The following is a 12,905-nucleotide window of genomic DNA, read 5'->3' on the forward strand; positions in this document are numbered from 1 at the left end:
ACGTGTGTGATTGCAGGGCAGCAGAGCTGTGTTGTTGTGGTCAAGTGGGTGATAGGAGGAGCAGAGAGAGCTGGACAGCAGTAGTTAAAGAGGACATATGTTGTGTATTCAGCATGGTACCAGTTCTCACTCCTGCACTGAATAAAACCTGTCAGCCCTACCTCAGACTTCAGAACCATCATCCAGGCCTTAGTTCTCCACCCACCTGGAGGGCAGTAGCACCCTTCTGGCAGGTATCCAAACCACTAATCTGGCACATCTGAAAGCTCTCTAGCACACCGAAGCATGGCTCATTGCAGAATGGAAGCAATTTGATCACATTTCCCCCACTCTCAAGGGAAGATACTAGCTACCCAACCAATCTTGAAAGCCAGCATCGCATACACACATCCATCATACTTAGCTGAAAACCTCACCATTTCTGATAGGTCAGCACAGCACCAAGAGCAAAGATATTGTAAGACTAGACTACGAGAAGTGCAAGAGGAAGAAGATCAGAAAACAAGCATTCTCCTGCTATGCTTTGATGCACCGAAATAATCTTGCTGCTAAAATCAGGCTGCCTTTCTCTCTCTGTGATTCAGGAAATATCTGAAGACCGTTTACTTCAAGGAACACTTCGATATAATAGGGCCGAAGACTGACCCGGAATTTCCCAACCCCCTACCTCTATATTCCTCTATCTTCCTTATAAAGCACTTTGCTGTTTTCTAGATAGGTTTGAACTATATAAACATACATACATACATTTAGAGCATATTGAAGTTGGTGATGACTATGAAGAGATATGCATTGCAATGCCCAAACCATTTCTTAAGGAAGACATATGGCACCATCCTTCATAACCTCCAACACATTTCTCAGTTGCTTAGAGTAGACAAGACAACAGAGGTTTGGAAAGGACAGGAAATGAGAGATCAAGGGGCCTCATACCCATATTGGCCTTATGTTGTCGGGTGTTATTCAATCTCCCTTCCCAAATACAAATAATGCAAATACAGGATGAAGGTTATGAAGAGGAAGTACATTTCAGAAAGGTAAGTGGTAGAACCAACTAATGATGGTAACCTCACAACATCATCTTCTTTCAATAGTTAAAGTAATGTTACAAGAACATGCAACTCTAATTAGTCCCCCTGTTAAATGACTTTCTTAAAATCTCTGAAAAGGATGAAGCCTAAATTCGACATCAAGAACAGTTTGGTCAGATCTGTAGAAACCTTCACCTACTTAGAAGTGCAGATCAAATATAAAATATTCTGGAGTTTCCATGTTAAACTATTGTTAGCAAGAGCAAGTGATACAGCAAATGGCATTTAGTATAAATAGATCCCAATTCTTACAGATATATACATGAAGTAATCAACGCTAATATAGGTGGTTTAGCCACACATGGGTCATAACAGTGGTTCTCGGAGAAGGCTTAGAAGAGAGAAAAGTGAGGCCTGGTGGAAGTTATTGGAGCGATCTCTCTGAAAAACCTCATGCATTTCTTTTTCAAAAGAAATGTCATATGTTTATCTTGCACCCAGATACTGCACGTCTTATATAATAATAAGGCCGACTAGCCCGGACAGCAGTCTGGACTATGGCTGCTTCTCAGATGACCTGTTAGAAACAAGGTAGTACATGCAATGAAATCACACCGTATAACAGCAGCAGACTTTGCAGATATCAGAGATCTTTTAGAAGGACACCAAGGCACAACATACCACTGACAAAGCCATTGACAAAAGGTCAAATTCAACAGGAAAATAAAAAAGAGAGGAAAGAACCTGGGCGGCACCCAAAGGTCTCAAGATAACCCCATGGTAGAGAACATTAAAGAAGGGTATGCACCTAATCCATTTAGGCTGAATTCCAATCCCATTAGAAAGAATCATCTTCCTAGAGGGACTTTTTTAGTGGCGGTAGTACAAAAAGATAAAACAAGAATAAATAACAGCATTTGCAACAGCAGGACTGCCCACAGGGAAATGCCCACCCATGCTGTCCTGATCCATTAGGACTATAAACAAGTTAGAAAACTGGAGGCCTGCATTCTTGATTAATGGGAGAAGACTGTCATGCTGTAAAATGGTAACATAGCACCTGAGAGATATGCATGAGAAAGAGATCTAGATCAATGGGTACATTTGGACCAAAAAGAAAACTCTCTGGGCCCAGGAGTATAGCTCAGGGGCAACGTGCTTGGCTTGGAAGCAATACAACACTGAGCAGCATGAGTTTGATACCAGCCTCACGCTTATAGGCTGGTACTCGGGATGAAGCGTTATACAAAAGCGCAAAACACAAATATACACAAAACCTAATTTTCTACAAAGTCAAATCTTCAGATACCCCCAAAAATTCCATTGATTCCATTGTAATCTTGTCACCAGCCCAACATTAGTAGCACGTGCTTGCTTGGGCCCGTCACTCAACCTTGCCACCAACAGAGTTGAGGCAGTAGACAGAAGAGCCCAGGACTCCCATAGATTCATGACCAAATCTGTGTTACTTCTCTCATGCATTTGGATTGGAGCAGAATATATAAAAATGAATACTATATACAGAAGATAGTGTGATGAAACCTACGGATCCCTTACTAAACCCCTGCCTAAAGTCTCCTCCCCGGCAGTCAGGGAAAGGCAGGCGCTTTCTGATTCTTAACTTATTTATTTATGTATTTTTTTTTGTTGCATTTATAACACGCACAAAACCTGGAGGCATCTCAGCGTGGATACAGGGTACCAGTTACATTTGGCCATTAGGCTTAGAGTCGGATGGGCATACAAAACATGTAAATTAAATTTGCGCTTTGAACACAGTAAATCACATCAATCAGTAATGTAGGCAGTTTACAGTGGATGGCTTAGGAAGGGGCAGGCATGGGTATGGGGAGAGAAGGGGTCAGGGGCAATAGGCAGAGGTTAAGTCGTAGTGAGGGGCAGATGGATTAGTTGAACAACCATGTTTTGAGCGCTTTACGGAATGTCCAATACGATTCTTCCACTCTAAATGCATGTGGCAGGCTGTTCCATTGTTTGGCTGCAATGGATGGGTAACTGGAGCTGCCCGCTTTAGACCATTTGACTCTGAGCTGGACTAGTCGGTGCTAATATGCCGCTCTAGTGGGTCTGGAGGAGGAGGCCTTGGTAAATTTCTGGGACAGGTACGGTGGGGCTGACTTGGATATGCATTTGTGCGTGATCGAGAGCGTCTTGAACTTGATCCTTTCTTATATGGGGAGCCAATGGACCGCTCTATGGATAGTCATGATGTGTTTGTGCTTTGGGACAGGGCAGCTCTCAGAGTTTTGTTCTGGATGGTCTGTAGTTTCCGCATTTTGTGTGTTGAGGTGCCCACGGAGAGGGCATGGCAATAATCCAGCCTGGTACCTACCACAGCATGGGCAATTGTGAGGCAACTTTCTGTGGAGAGGAAGGGTCTGGCCACGTTAATCAATTTGGTGGTGTATGCTGTTGAAGAGAAAATGTCATTGACTTGGCTAGTCATGGATAGGGTAGTATCTAAGTAGACTCCCAGAGTTTTGACTGCCTGAAAGACTGAGATGGTGGTACCATCAATGTTGAAGGTGGCATATTGCGATCAAGTTTTTTTAAGACCATTGTTGGCCAACTAGGAGGAGTTTAGGCATTTCGTCATTTAGTCAAAGACTGTGCATCGCCATCCAGGCATGGATGATAGCATGGACTTTGTTCAGTGATTCAGTGTCCTTGATGTAGTTGCTGGATATGGGGAGTAGTATCTGTGCGGTGTCGGCATACTTGGTGTAGGCTATGCCGAGTGAGATCGAATAGGGTGCTTGGTGAATATGTTGTAAAGTGCTGGGGCCATACAGGAGCCCTATGGTACCCCGCAATTTATTGGCATGGGGGGGCATTTTCTTTGTCAGAGAAGACTCTCATTGCTCTGCCATCAAGGAAAGAGGTAATACACATGGTGGCTTCAGGTGAAAAGGACACAGATGTGGTCAGATGGTGGCAAAAGATGTTGTGGTCGACTAAATCGAAGGCAGCACAGAGGTCCAGATGGTGTTGGATTTGTAAATAAGCTGCTCTATCTAGAATTTTTAACAGGAAGGGTACTGTGGTGATTGGTCTGTGGTTGTTGGGTAGGGCAGTTTATACTGTTAGGCCACTCTAGAGAATGCTATTTTGAAGACATCTGAAGTATTTTTTCTCCAGTTGTTTGCATTTAGGCACTTGCTGGAGCGGAGGTCAAGTAGGTCCGGGGTGAACCATGCATTGGTGTGGCCTGTCGGTTTGGCTTTTTGGGTAGGATAGGGTCGATGAGGTTCACCGCAGGGGTGCGTGTAGTATCATATAGGTCAGCTAAGATGTCGGGGTCCGTGGAATGTAGGTTCTCGTGTTTGAGGAGAGCAAGGTTGGGTAAGAGGCACTTTTTTGTGAGTTTACGGGAGCTGCGAGCCATGGATGTGGCGAGTGGGATGGGGGTCTTTGGTCGGGTATGATAGCGGGATGGTGAAGGCAATGATTTGCTGTTTAGACCAAGGGCATGGAGTGTTAAAGATGATGGAGATTGGGCCGTTAATGTCAGAGATCCAATCCAGTGATTGACCTTTGGCATGTGTGGGGGCATTGATGCGGTGGCTGAATCCTAGCACATTTAGGGAGTTGGCAAGTGAGATTGCCTGTATGTCATTGGGGTCATTGAGTCCCAAATTTAGGTCTCCAAGGGGGATGATTTTAGAGAGCGGTTTAAGGTTTTGATTGATGGTTAGGAGAAGGTTTCCCTCGAAGGAATGCATGGGGCCTGGGAGTCGGGAGATGATGTGAATGGTCAAGGTGGTAGTGGGGGGAGGAGGTCAGTTTCACGGATAGGATGCTGCAGTTATCGATTGCAGAGTCAAATGGTCTGATGCTTAGGGTGTTTGTTGCTATGATGGCTACTACGCCACCTTTGGAATTCGTTCTGTCCTTCCTGAGTATGGTGTATCCCATCAGGTATCACTAGGGTCCCTTGCTCCACTGACACTGTTAGCGCTAAGCACATTTGTATGGAAGCACGCCACCTGGAAATTCCCCACTTGTTCCTCTGACACATATCACACCATAAAAATGTAAATATTTCTGGAAAAAAAATATTTTAATTTCCTGATGAAACACAAATAAAGGAGGGTGCCAAACAATTGAAGAAAAGAGCAAACATGAGGGGCAACTACGTAGAAAGTTTGATTCTGAGTCTTACCAGTATTTGGAATGGGCACAATTAAAGAGATGTATTGTAACCCAGCCAATCTTGTTTGAACAGGTCTCCCTTTTCAAGGGGTGACTAAGAGGAGTTACAGTTGATAATGGGCCAGTCAAACTTTCTTGGAGATTGGTCTGGCATAGTAAACATTGTGTACAACAATAACCCAAGTGATTGTGTCGAATATGAGAAATGCACTCAGCCCCAAACAAGCACGGGCAGATGACTAACACCCCCCTCTGGCACACGACATATAGGCAAAGTTGGGTGTCATCAACATACTGGTAACATGCAATGCTCCAGCAAGCAACCAGATCCTCTGGAGGCCCCTATGCAGGCTGAAGAGTAGAGCAGAGAGGGGATCTTGAGAGACACGACTGGCCCGATCGTAATCAATTAGAGAAAAGGGATTTAACCCACTCAAGATCCCACTATTTTTGACAGTTCTACCGACCTCTCTCATGGACAATAATGCTGTGTCGTTAAGGGGTTTGTGTTTTAATGAATGTCTTCTAAGTGAGGATACTTGTACACGGTATCAGACTGCAGGCTGATGGGTAGCAACAAGGATATGTCACCACTTAATAAAAACGATAACCAGCAATGTGATGGGTCGTAGGTTATGACTAAATCTGAACCACTGGCACTGCTCTAGGCAATCTTCCACACCACTGTCACGCCATTGCAGAAGGAGTCCAGCCATATGCATATCAGTCAGGTACTGCCACCAATGGGAGCATAACAACCCTAACTGCTAGGGCAGGTCCCCTCTGCATGGAAACACAAGCAACCTCAGACATATTTCGGGTTTGTTGGGCCTCAATAGTGAGGTGCAGCTTGGTTCCCTAAGATGCAAAGGACAAGGGACCCACGTCTGCGCATTCACTCTCTCACACAGTTAGACAAACTGTAACCAAAAATGGGTGGAAGGTCTCGTGCGGAAGGGATGTGACCTAGCATTTTGGGCTAGACTGACCCTTTTGGGGTGGGACCAAGCCTGATTTGCATATGGCCTTTACCCTTCTGTAATTGCTTTGTAGGCTTAAGAATAATGGTCTGGTGGGTTGCCCAGAGCATAGACAGAGGTTAGAAATGATGTCAAACCTTCCAGCCATCAACTCTTCTGTTTTGCATAAATCACCCTAAGTGGGACAGGTTTGCCCAGACATGGGTCCCAAGCCTGCTGGGCATAGAGACCCAAGTTACTCCTCATTGATGATGCCCAGTGAGGCCAAAACATGTCTGGGGATGCTTGTGGTGTCATGCAGATGTGATGTGACCTAGTAGTTCGGCTGGACTGACCCTTTTGGGTGGGATCAAGCCTGATTTGCATATAGTCTTCCTCCTTCTGTAATGGATTGGCAGGATGAAAAACAATCATCTGATGGGTTGCACAGAGCAATGCCAGAGGTTAGGATTTATTCCAAAGCTTTCAGCATTCACCTCTTTTGTTTTGCATAAGTCACCCAGAGTGGGACCAGTATGCCCAGAAGAGGGTCCCGAGCCTGCTGGGTCTAGAGCCCCAAACCGCTCTTCGCTGATGACACCCAATGTGGTCAAAACAGGTGGGGAAGGGAGTTCAGCTAATCAGTTAGCTGGAAGAGGGGGGCGAGAATACAGTGTGTACCGCCCAACCTTTCCAGACAACCAAAGCCCTTCCCCGGGTGGCACCATCTTGATTGTGGGAAGGCAACAGGGACCCTCTCCCTGTTGCCTACCACATCCCCACACTCCTCTCCCCCCAAAGACATAGAAGCCGTTTCCCCACCTCTCGCTCACACACCCACTTACTTCTGTCCCAGCGTTATTCTTGCCGCTATTTCCACCACCATGGAAATGGAAAATGGACTAAGTCCCATTTCCTATGGCAGCAGCAATCTTTTTTTTAATCTTTCTCAAGGAAATGGGCTTGAATAAACTGTTTGCATCCCGGACAAACCTCAGGGTGCAGATCGCTATCGCGCTAGAGCCAGGAGGCATACATGCCCGGTAACAGTCTGCAGCCCTTGTCGAGGTCCGAGCGACCGCCCATGTATGCCCCACCGGCTGGTGCGTGATTTCTAAATTGATGTTTGATTTATGCAAGCCATTGTGTGCACATGAAATCATCAATAAAAGTGAATATTGAAATAGCAACAGAAATCCTGATGTAGCTTCCTACTTTACAAGGCCAAGACCTAAAAGATTTACAATCACAAACTGCAATTCCAATAGAAGGACATAGGTCTGCAACCTATGACTCATCACATATGATGGACTACGACTCCTGTGAGGGCTCACAATCGACTGTGTCAGCTGGTACTGATGGCAGTTGTCGAGCAAGACATGTGGATATAGCTGAAAAACATAGAGTAAATAAGATCTAATTCTTGGATGGCATCGGTTTTTGTTTACTCTACAAAATGTGAATGTATGAAACCAATTCTGAAAGCAAGCTGTCAAAGCACATCTTGCCTGCCTAACTAGGGTATGCCATGCCGCTGATGACATTAGCTGCAGAAAAAGTGTAGTTCACCATTTCAATCATACATTTTGATTAGAATTGATGTTACGTTTTACAAGGAACCTTACCTCGTTGAGGGTTGATGCAAACTGTACCTCTCGAAGCTTAAATGCAGATATGCACTGGAAAGTGACCGTTAGTATCACTCCCAAAGATCCCAGGTGTAGTCGGCAGGCCTGGAATAGATCCGAATTGATGGACTCCGAACATTCCAAGATGTCTCCAGAGGCCGTCATCATTGTCAGAGACACCACCTGAAACACAAACCAACATCAGATCAATAATGCCTGCATATATCAGGACAATCGCAAGCAATCAGGAGAGGGCCCCATTCCCATAGCATGTTCCAGGAGTAAGAAAGGTAGTAAGAACATCCAGCCAGCATAAGCTAGGACCACAAAAGGACTTGGGTCTTAGTTGCCACTGGAGTAATCCTCACAGTGCAGACGCATGCTTGGCGTGAGTTTAGGCCGATACAGCACAAGACATGCAAATGTGGGTGGCTCCTCTGAGGGGCATCTCTGAGCGCTGCCAGGGCACGATTCTTAACTTGGTGCAGTGAATGTGCTAAAGAGCCTGATTCACTGTGCCAAATGAGAATGCCCAGGCTCCACTAGTATTCTCAAGTGGACCTTTGTGTCCTCGTAGTGCACGACAGTGCACCTTCAGCATTGCGCCTGTTTTAGTTATAACGGGCGCAATGCTGAAATCTCAGCAGCATTTTTGTACCTGTGTAAATGAAAGTTTTCATTCATTTACACCAAAGTAAGCAGCTTCAACGTTGCAGACTACAACGTTGGAGCTGCTTGCTTTGATGTAAATGAAAGTGTTAATATACACCCGTGTGTTGTATATGAACACTTTCATAAACCCCAAAGTAAGCAGCTACAACGTTGCAGAATGCAACATTGACACTTTGCTTTGGTGGCACTGGCCCTGTCACTGTTACTGGCCATGTCCTTCCCCCTAAGAAGAGGTGGTTGTTATTTGAAATCGCAGGGTTCGTCCAGGGTAAAAATAGTTTTTATTTATTTATTTTTACGGGAGACGGGCTCTGTGCACATTGCACAAGCCTAATCACCAGTTAAAAATAAAGATGGTCACTGACATAGAAGTAGAACTCAGGATATAAACATTGTTGTTTGTACAGCTAACCCATTTCTCCCTTCGCACACCAAACCTTTGTAATTTAGCTGAAGGCCCGGACCCACTCCGCACACTCTGCACTCATATATAACACAAACACTATTCCACAACACCTTTGCCATATGAATGAAGCTACCTTTAATGACAGAAATTCGAACTGTAGCTTCCCACATAACTCTCTGTCTCCTTAAACACAATCCACCATGTTTAGTTCATAGTTTACCTCTGCTGCACCCATCCACACGCCATTCAGGCATGGGTGACAAACAGGGTCTTGCCCACCCTCCCATAACTTTAATGGCTGAAATACACACACGCATAATAGCTCCTCCCAAATCTCCCAAAGAGGACTCCAGTCTTTCTGACGGTGTTCAACCAACAAGCACCTTGGGCCCATAATTATGGTGAAAGGCGCTATACAAATGGCAAAATGAATGACTGAAGAACCTGCACTTTCATGAAATAGACCACTACTAGGTTAGAGTCACACCATAAGCACACCTGGCCGCCCCAGTGAGTATAGGGTTCACATGCCGACCAAGGCCTTTGTCTATCTGAGATGGAATACTATTATATAGGTCAGGAGATCACCCTGTCCCACCAGGCCTTGCATGCATGCTGAGGAACATTTCTAAATGTGTTTGCACGCTTTTAAGGGCTGAACGGGTGTCAATGGGGCATAGCTATCACCGGCAGGAGACAAAAGGGAGTATTGCTAACAGTACCCTCAACCCCCTCCATCCCAGCCGGCTGCACCATGAGGCTCACATGGTTGCTCCCAGGTAAGAACACTGCCTCTGCCAAGCATGTAGTGCTTCCTGGTAGCTACTATGCCATTGGGCCAGGCCATCAGGCCTAGGAATATATTTCCTACAGCAAATAAGGCCCATCAATCCAGTACAGGTGGGTACTTTACTAGTGTAGAATACATTTAAATGCAAAATATGACCAGCAGAAAATAGAGACACACACTGGCATAATCACATCTTGAATTTAAAAGAGTTCCTTCCATTAACGTTTAACACGCATGAAGAGGCAGCAAACAATGTGATCAATGTGGGGAGGAAACCAATCAACACTGGGAGGTGGGCAAAGAAATTGCAGTGCAGCCTTGTGATCTAGAACAAACAGTATATTAAAGCTATTATTCTCCCTAGAGAGGAAAAGAATAAGCACTGAAGGGGTTTGGGGGTTAGGGAGGGAGTGTCCAGTGCTAACAGTATATTGAAAGGTCTTGAGTTTTATCGGGCACAATGCAATCAGAAGTAGACAGGTTGAGGGTTTCTATGATATGATATGGCACTTATAACGCATCTATGCACAAGTGTTTCAAAGCGCGACACGGCAAGGGAGGGGGAACAGAGGGAAGACAGACAACGATCCTACTAGGCCAGGTGTCATCAGGTCGCGCAAGTGCATGGGAAGGGGGAAGGGGAAAAGTGCCCGGGGAGGGGTGGGGGGGTTAGTGCAGTACATGGGATAATAGAATAAATAATACAAATAAAAGAAAAAAAGAAAGAAAAAAAAGAAGAACAAAATGGCAGTGCAGCTTTGTCCTGTTGGACACATAGGGCCTCATCACGAGTTGGGCAGTAACGTCGGCGCTAATAGCGCTGGTGCTATCTGCCCTACCGCCAAACCCACCGGCCCTATTAGCGCCGGATCACGGGTTTGGCGGATTTGGAAATCCCCATTCCCCATTGAGCCCATTCGGGAATGCCCCATTCCCCATTGTGCTCAATGGAGAAATTTTGCACTCATACCGCCGGGGGATTTTCCGCCGGGGTTATGAGCGCGAATTTTCGGCGGATTTCCCGCCAGCTCAGAGCTGATTTGGCAGACCCTTAAATCCGGCGGTAAGAGTGCTACCGCCGGATTTAAGGGTTACCGCCAAACTCGTGATGAGGCCCATAGTATAGTCTGAGCTCTTGCGTTTGATGCAGAGCAAAGCATATTTAGTGTTGTAGATTCATTGCAACGCAGCCCTTTGATCATAGGCGAACACTACATTCTGAGCTCTGATGTTCCACGGGTAGAGTTATTGCAGGCCCTTGCGTTCTCTTGTGAGGACAAGCAATCGGGACTCACTGATGGCAGCATTAGCACTGGTGATTGATGATTGCATGTAACAGGGGATCACGCCTGCCATGGTAGCAGCGATGGAGATCATGCGCCATAGGTGCTGACGCATACCACCAACGTATTTGGTTGTGTTGGTCTAAGGAGGTGCAGAGATGGTGCATTCATTTACTCTGAAACCCAAGGTGAGCCTTGTGCACCACAAGAATATGAAAAAAAGGTGCACACCTTTTAATGCCAATGTGTGAACAGATTCATGAATTACATCATATCTGAAGGAAAATCTGGAGAACCAGTGCCCAAGTTGAATCAATGTTGTAACTAAACTTTGATATTCAACTCTTACTTACAAACAGCTCCACCAGCGCACCCCAAACCTGTGGTACCATGAGAACACCTGGTTATGTTATGCATCACTTAATTCCAAATTCCTCATGCTCAAAACACTTTAACAAATGTTATTATCCTTATTAGCAGACACTGTGACTGCAACTTGCTCAGAGATCACAACGATGGATGAGTGCTTAATCTGGTGTGCTGGCTGGCTGACTACATTCAGCACACCTTTTGACGTCAGTACTGGTATTAGCACCCAGCTCTGCTAATGCAACGCAATTGACTTCCAGCTCAAGATTCTTTGAAACGTGTTGTAAAGTGCTTGTCATTGCATGTTGGAAGACTGTGATGTCACATGGAGTGTTGTGCTGTGAATGAGAGAATGTTTGGTTGAGGGTTCCACGCCCAGGCAGGTAGAGAGTCCCTGCCTGGGGGATGGGTGCCAGTGTTTATGTTCTGTGTAACTTAAGATGTAACTGTAACTTAAGAAGCTGTAAATAAACTAAAGCAACCTAAAGAAGCCTAAGATGTCACTTCTTTACACTGGCGACGAGGAATCTGTAAAAGCATGCCACATCTTCAAGGATAAAGAAGCCCTGAAGTACATGGTCTAAACTCCTGAGCTCCTGCTTCACAGTCAGACATGAGTCTAGTCTTAATACCGAACAGCTCGTCAAGTATTGAGCCGAAGCCAAATATGAGGCTGAATCATTGCTTCAATTAATACACCATGCTTCACACTTGAAAAAAAACACTTTGGTAAAACAAAAGAAAGCATTATGCAAAATGTGTTCCCATGTTTCATCGAGATCTCCTAATTTCAATCAACGGATCCATATGTAAAACATCTGAGACCAAAAAGGAGATATTGACTAAAAAACATTGAGCACATTTAAGGAGAGGATGTTTCATGTGCAAAATCATTGCTAGTCAAAGGGGCAGACTTGACAAATGCACAGTATTAGGTTGCAGCAAACAAAATGGAATCTGCAATGTTTCAAGATGGCTTAGGTGGAAAGCAAGTTTCAAACCTTCCTTAAAATGCACATAGAATAGGTATAAATGTTAGAGCACGTCGAGCCTGACTAATCTCCCCCTCCACTCATAGCCCAAAGGAGATACTCTTCCAGATGGGCTCATAGTGTTGGAGCTGGGATACTCAAGTATAGGAAAGCCTGATATGTCACTGAATCTGCACGACTCCTATAAACTCTTAGAAGACACTTACCTGTTGGGGAGTCACTCAGTTTCACCAAATCTCAATCTACAGCCACCTAACCTACCACACAAGCCAGATGCTGTGGCTTTTTCTGTGTCTTTCACCCATAAGCCTCCATCTCAAAACCCCAGCATGTGCTCTCTACCACCTCTTCAAAGAGAAAGGTGCTCTCACACTAATTGTGTTGGTGGCCGGTAATGTTCTTCAAGAGATTCCCCTATTCAATAAGCAAGATGTCAAAGAGACTGATATGGGTCGGTAAATGCCATCCACATCTCTGCATGTCTTGACATCACTGACTAATCTCCAGCCCTATTGGCCTAGAAGAGGTCGCTGACCGGTTGTGAAGTCTTTTCGATTTCCGAGCATCCTCCCCTCTACCTGTGGGGCATAGCCCTCTGTGCC

At 45.3% G+C, this 12,905-nt stretch overlaps 1 protein-coding gene across 1 annotated transcript in view; it reads right to left on the reverse strand.

The window, feature by feature from the left end:
* Positions 1–12,905, reverse strand: part of LOC138453111 (L-gulonolactone oxidase-like) — a 703,062-nt gene that overhangs the window by 339,667 nt on the left and 350,490 nt on the right. The window contains exon 6 of the mRNA XM_069605641.1: positions 7,789–7,974. Within this exon, the coding sequence (XP_069461742.1) occupies positions 7,789–7,974 (186 nt within the window). The remainder of the gene's footprint in view (positions 1–7,788; positions 7,975–12,905) is intronic.

This window comes from Ambystoma mexicanum, chromosome 4p (genome assembly GCF_040938575.1).
Source record: "Ambystoma mexicanum isolate Mex_15411 chromosome 4p, UKY_AmexF1_1, whole genome shotgun sequence".
Classification (NCBI taxonomy): Eukaryota; Metazoa; Chordata; class Amphibia; order Caudata; family Ambystomatidae; genus Ambystoma; species Ambystoma mexicanum.